The 6226-nt window shown below is 40.8% G+C and overlaps 1 protein-coding gene across 1 annotated transcript; it reads right to left on the bottom strand.

Annotated features, from left to right (window-relative positions):
- Positions 1-939, bottom strand: LOC113036538 (olfactory receptor 2AT4-like). The gene has a single exon (XM_026192945.1). The coding sequence runs from the start codon at positions 937-939 to the stop codon at positions 1-3; it is 939 nt and encodes a 312-aa protein (XP_026048730.1).
- Positions 940-6226: the final 5287 nt, after the last annotated feature.

The raw sequence follows: 6226 nt of genomic DNA, 5'->3' as shown, positions 1-6226 counted from the left end.
CTAACCAGCTCTGTTAATCTTCCTGAATATCTTAATAATCTTACTTTTAATTTCCTTTGTCCTGAGACAATACACAAAAGGATTTACAAGAGATGGGCCGAGGATGGTGCCAATTAACGATCCCTGGCGTTCTTCAAGAGTTAACACCACACCAAATCTGGTCAAGATAACAATGACAAACAGAGGACAGTATAAACATGATACACAAATCAGGTGACTCACAAGAGTGCTTCCCATCTTCTTTTTGTCATTATTTGATATTTTTTTCACAAAAAACAAGATCCCACAATATGAAAGACAAATGAAAGTGAATGTGAAAAATGACACAAAAAATGATATAATGGCAACTTGGTTGAAATATTTCTCTGGGTTAACACAAGTGGTTCGCATAACTGCAGCATAGTCACAGAAAGTGTACCTAAGCCTTGAATTGCAGTGAGGGAGCGGTGTAGCTGTTACAAGTGTAAAAAGCACCAAACTACAGGCAACAATCCACAGAATGTATGTAAATACTAGTGTACGTGTAATTGTTAAATAACTATGATACTGAAGAGGATAGATTATAGCAATTAACCGATCAAATGCCATAATTGTTAAAGACAACATCTCCATTGTTGCTCCCACCTGGTAAACATACATTTGAATTATACACTCCACATATGATATGGTATTAACACCAGCAAGCAGAACCCTGATCATTGTTGGAGTGGCACTAGAGGTATAAAGTAGGTCAACAACAGCAAGATTGCAAATCAGAAGATACATTGGTTTGTGTAACTGCTTGTCAGAAACAATGAAGATGATATTGACCAAACTTGCAAAAACAGCTAGTAAATAGATTATCAGCATAACCACACCAACTGCTACAGGCCTTTTGACTGTGTCAAAACCACCTATAATAAAATGTGTTAGTTTGATTGAAGCATTCTGTGAAGACATATTTAAGAAATATTAAATTACAAAACGTTTCAAGATGTAGCTGAAGATATGCTGAAAAAATGCTGAAAATGTTAACCGTGTTTAACAGTTGTAAAAAAAAGAAACTGGTATAACCCTTCTAATGTCACGGCGAGTGAGATGAGCAGTGTGGAAAATAAAGGAGGATCCAAACGCAGGCACTTGTACAGGTGTGAGGGTGGTTTATTAAACACAAAAAGGAAATGGACAAACGGCGAACGGAGCAATGACTAAACTAAACTGGGAACAAACTAACTACAGAACACGAACCTGGACATGGACATGAATGAGAGCGGGCGGAACCAGATGATGGTTGACTGCAGGGAAACACACAGATGAAGCAGGGTGGAAACACAGACGGTCCAGCAAGTACAAACACAGAAGACACGCCTTAAATACACTCAGAGAATCACAGGGAGATTACACACAGGTGGGAGACACAGCTGGGAGTCATTACCGAGACGCGAGGTAAAACTGAACACACTCACATGAGACGCAGACCTTCACAATAAAACAGGAACAAGAAACCATCACAGTAAGACACAGACTCGACATTGAGAGACAGACAGAAAATGACACATGGAACTAGACATATACTAAGCAGACCCAACCGAAGAACAAATCCTAAACACAAACAGAAACATGAAACTCTAATAATAAACATCATAATCATCACACAACAAGAGAACAAGAAAGCAATCCCTGATGCAAAAGTTAACCAAAACATAATAACATCAAAATACTGGGTGGAAACTGACCCAGAACCGTGACATCTAAACCCAAACAGGTTTGGGTTAACTACACAACAGTGCTTTCTCATTTTAAGTCTCACAACAACAGGAAGTTTTAACTTGGCAGCTCCCTTATCCAATCACACTGGATGTCATCAATGATATGTTATCAATTCTGTGATAACATATCACCAGATCCTGCAGATTACATGATGTATGATGTCACCCCCACCCTCCAAAACCAATGATAGATGAGGATAGATTGGAAATCATCAATTTTAAATTCCACTAATTCTATTTCCATACTTCAGCACAAAATGCCACAGGGCTTTATCAGTACCAGTGAAGCCCAATTTACCTCTGATGCTTCAAATGCTTGAACACCTATATAAAAAAAGAACCCCAACAATAACCCAATTAAAAAAGGAAATAAAAACAAACAACCATTTAGTGAATTCCAACATTATATTATAATTTGAACAGACTTTATGAAGAAAAGAACAATTTTTGGAGCAGTTTTTAAGCACAAAATTCATATTGATAAAAAAACATATGCAGGCCTTTTTACTGAGGAGAAGCAGCCTATTATGCGTAAATTCAGCAGATAAATGCATCGGTATAGAACTCTTCTACTCTGAGCATGTTCATATTTACTAACACACTTTCATACAGCACTTAAAGACTTTTTGACAATTGTAAATAAACTGGTCTATCTCTTGAAGTGGTTCTGAGCCACAATTTAACATTTGAACTGGTATTTGTGTAAAAATGCATAAATGTGTTGTGGATGTGTAACATGGTAGACTAATGTGCCTGTGTTAATTCAGCTCCATATTATTGTGTGAAGTTGCACTGGGTTGGGAGTGGTTTTGTGTGTGTGTGTGTGTGTCACATTTTTGGTGAGCCAATGGCTGGAATGGGGTTGGACTAATTAGAGGCAGGTGTACTTGATTTCACTGATACACTGGTCTACTTATAGCCCACACTACAAACACTGCTGTGTCGTTTTGGCTCTCTGTGCAGGTATGTAATGTGATGAAATCAGATATGTTTGGGATGGCTGGATTTTGTGCTATGAATTCTATATTGAAAGTGTCGTTTTGTCTCTCTGTGCAGGCCAGGGCCTATTATATGCCACAGCCTAAAGGTAGCAGAGTTGCAGAGGCTGGAGTGACCACTGGCTATATGCTTGCAGGGTGGTGGGTCTCCAAGGACAACTTCTAACCCTGTTACAGGCAACACGTGGAGTGCAACTGGCCATGTGGCATAGCTGGCTCTGGCCTTGGGATTGTGTGTTTTTTATATAATTCATAAATGGGACACTGGACTGTTTTATCTTTTATCTCTTGATATATTTTTTTGTCAAATTATCTTTTAGAATTTTATTGACTGTCATCTTTTTGCCCACGACAGAGACGGTTGGCCGTCAGACCTACAATCTTTCTTTGGGTGTGTTACAGATGCATCGCATAATATTTTATTTTTTTAGAAATAATGTTAGTATTTTTAATTTAAGTAAATAAAAAGTTCATTTCATTTAAAATATATATAAAATATACCAAGAAATTGTCACGGTTTGGCATGGCAGACCATGGAGGTTGTAGGGAAGGAGGACTCGGGCGTGGTGCTCTGTGTGCGAACAGTGCGTTTATTTACAGTGTGTGGTACAAAACAACAATAAGTCCCCATGTTTTCCCCAGACTCCCGTGTCGTGTCCTCCTAGTGCTCTCTGCTCCCGTGTCTGCACTCCCGGTGCTCGCTGCTCTTCAGGCCTTCCACGCTCCTCCTGCGGGAAACAATAGCGGCAGCTGTCAGGACACTAAACAATGGCAGGCATGCACTTAACGACGAAACCTAAACTGGGTGACTAACGTAGAGTCTCAAGCAATGATCCCGCACCGGTGGGAGCTCCAAGACTCTTAAGTAGCTCTCCCGACGAGGCCTGATCAGCAGCAGGTGTGTGGCTTCGGGTGTGGCCAGTCCCCTAGCAGGGCCACACCCACCAGGCCTGACGGCGCCTATAAACGAGTGCTCCGACACACAGCCACCCAAACACATGTACAAGCATAGAGAAGAAGGGGGAGCAACACCAAAAATACATAATAATATAACAGGTTCATGACTGCCCAGGGGTCCTGGGTCGCCCAGTCCCAGGACCCTGACAGTACCACCCCCCCCCCCCCCCCCCCCCCCTAAGGGTCGGCTCCTGACGACCCTAAAACATAAACACAAACCAAAAAGTACAGTACAACCAACCCAGGGCGGGCGGCGGGCCAGAACCGAAACAAGCAAAAACCACAAAAGAACAACCCCCCCCAAGGTCACAGTCCCAAAGTCCGACTGCGCATCCCGCAGCGGAGCAAAAAAGAAAAATGCCACAAAACAGTCTCAGGCGGCCCATCATTACAACAAAAGAGTTCAGGAGGCCTACCTCGAGTCCAATGGCGGCGCTGCTGCTCCTCCGGCGGCGGGCCCCGGGTCCAGTGGCGGCGGCGACGCTGCTGCTCCGATGGCCTGCCACAGGTCCGGTGGCGGCGGCGCTGCTCCTCCGGCGGATTGCCCCGGGTCCGACGGCAACAGCGCGGCTCCGGTGAGCAATATCGAGGAGTGGCACATGGCCTATGAAGCGCCGGTCGCTGACGTGGACGCGCTAGACGTGGGCGGCGTGGAGGGCGCGCTAGACGTGGGGGTCCTTCTGACTCGCTGACCTCCAGTTCTGGCTGAGCGGGTCCCTTCAAAAGTTCACAGTAAATTGAGTCAGTCTTGATAGTCACTGAGAGCAAAAAGAGAAAAATAAACTGTGCAATCATTAGATTATGCCTCTTTAACAAATAGGCAAGGCAAGGCAAGTTTATTTGTATAGCACAATTCTACAACAATGTGATTCAAATAGCACAAAGGACAACAAAATGGTTCTCATACAGAATATTTTCTGGGGTGTAAATCTCCTGGTGGCAATCCTGGTCTCCTCATCTTGTTCTTCACAACACAAACAAATGATTGATTTTTACTTCAGATGTGTAATGATGTGAGCCCAACTTTATCGTGCCAAAATCTTGACATATCTATATATCCCATACAGAAATAAAAGACAAAAGTATTGTGTCACCAAACACAATAGTTACTTTTCAAGTAATTAATTACTTTTAGAATATTGTAACTCAGTTATTAACTCAGTTACTTTTTTGAAGAAGTAACTTGTAACTATAATTAATAGGGGTGCAACGATACAAAAAATTCTCGGTATGGTTCGATTCGATACTTTGGTGTCACGGTTTGATATTTTTTCGATACAAAAAAATGTTCATGCCTTTTTAGTTTGTCATTTATTAAAATTATAAATATAGATTTTAACTCAATAAATTTTTTTAAATTTAGAGAAATAGAGAGTTTATTACACACAGCAAATCACTGGAGTTAAATATTCTGGAGTTAGGCATAAAAGTGCGCAAGAGTTACATTCCGGGAGTTTATTTTTCACCTTATACTACAGTCAGTGTTGGGGAGTACTCTAAAGCGGTGTAATATTTAGGTGTTCATTCACTGGGTGCTAAGGAGTCTAATTCAACACATTGCTGGTGTTGTTTGTCTGTCGACCGTTACAGCGCCTATCTGTGTTTCTTTCTTGGACTCCGACATGTAGGAGGTAAAAATACTTTATTTACTTTGGAATTTTCTGTGAGTGTAGTGATGTTATTTATATATATATATTCAGTTACATGGATGCACAAGTAAAATATAAAGTTAACTAACTAGCACTACATGTGTTTTCTGTATGTTATGCTGATTTGGAGATAGCAGCTAGGCTAATGCTAGTCAAAAGTTAGCTAACTTACTTATCTTACTGTATTTTAAGATACACATTTCACGTTGTCAATGAAAACGTTTATTTCTATTTCTTAATTTTAACACCAACGTTTAATTTAACGTTAGCTAACTACAGTAATATTCTGTTTAGACTCATGGTAATGCCCGTATTTAACCAAAGAGAGGTGCAGCCTGCACTGATGAGATGTTGAGGTACCATTAACATCAGTTAGTTAGTCCTGCTGCACACTGAGACATGCACACAACCCTGTCTCCAGAACTGTAAAGACAAGGACACAGCAAACATCCAGTCACATTGTCTGCTAAACCAGCCTAGCTAAATAGATTTTAAGCAATATTTAGTGTGGACAGGCTAACTCAATGTAAGACAGTGTTCGTTGATTAAGTTATACACAGTTTACATAGAGTTACCATAAACAACCTCTTCTTCTTGTGTTGTGTTTCATAGTAGTAAAGGTATTTTTTTCCGTAGGTGGCCAAGATGTTGATAAAAGTAAAACACAGAGAGACAAAGAAATATGCAAAATTGGAAGAAGTCAGCTTCACAGATTTTGTGAGAGCAGGTAAGTTATGGTTTGTACTAAGTCATTAAAGAAGAAATGATAATGTTGTTATTAACTAAGTGATGATTTTACTTCAGTGCAGCAGAAGTTTCTCATACCAGAAAATGCAGCACTGAAAGTCACGGATGAGCAGGGTATAGAGGTGGA

Source organism: Astatotilapia calliptera, chromosome 14 (assembly GCF_900246225.1).
Source record: "Astatotilapia calliptera chromosome 14, fAstCal1.2, whole genome shotgun sequence".
NCBI classification, from domain to species: Eukaryota; Metazoa; Chordata; class Actinopteri; order Cichliformes; family Cichlidae; genus Astatotilapia; species Astatotilapia calliptera.
The sequence above is the reverse complement of the archived record's forward strand: the minus strand, read 5'-3'. Positions and strand labels throughout refer to the sequence as shown.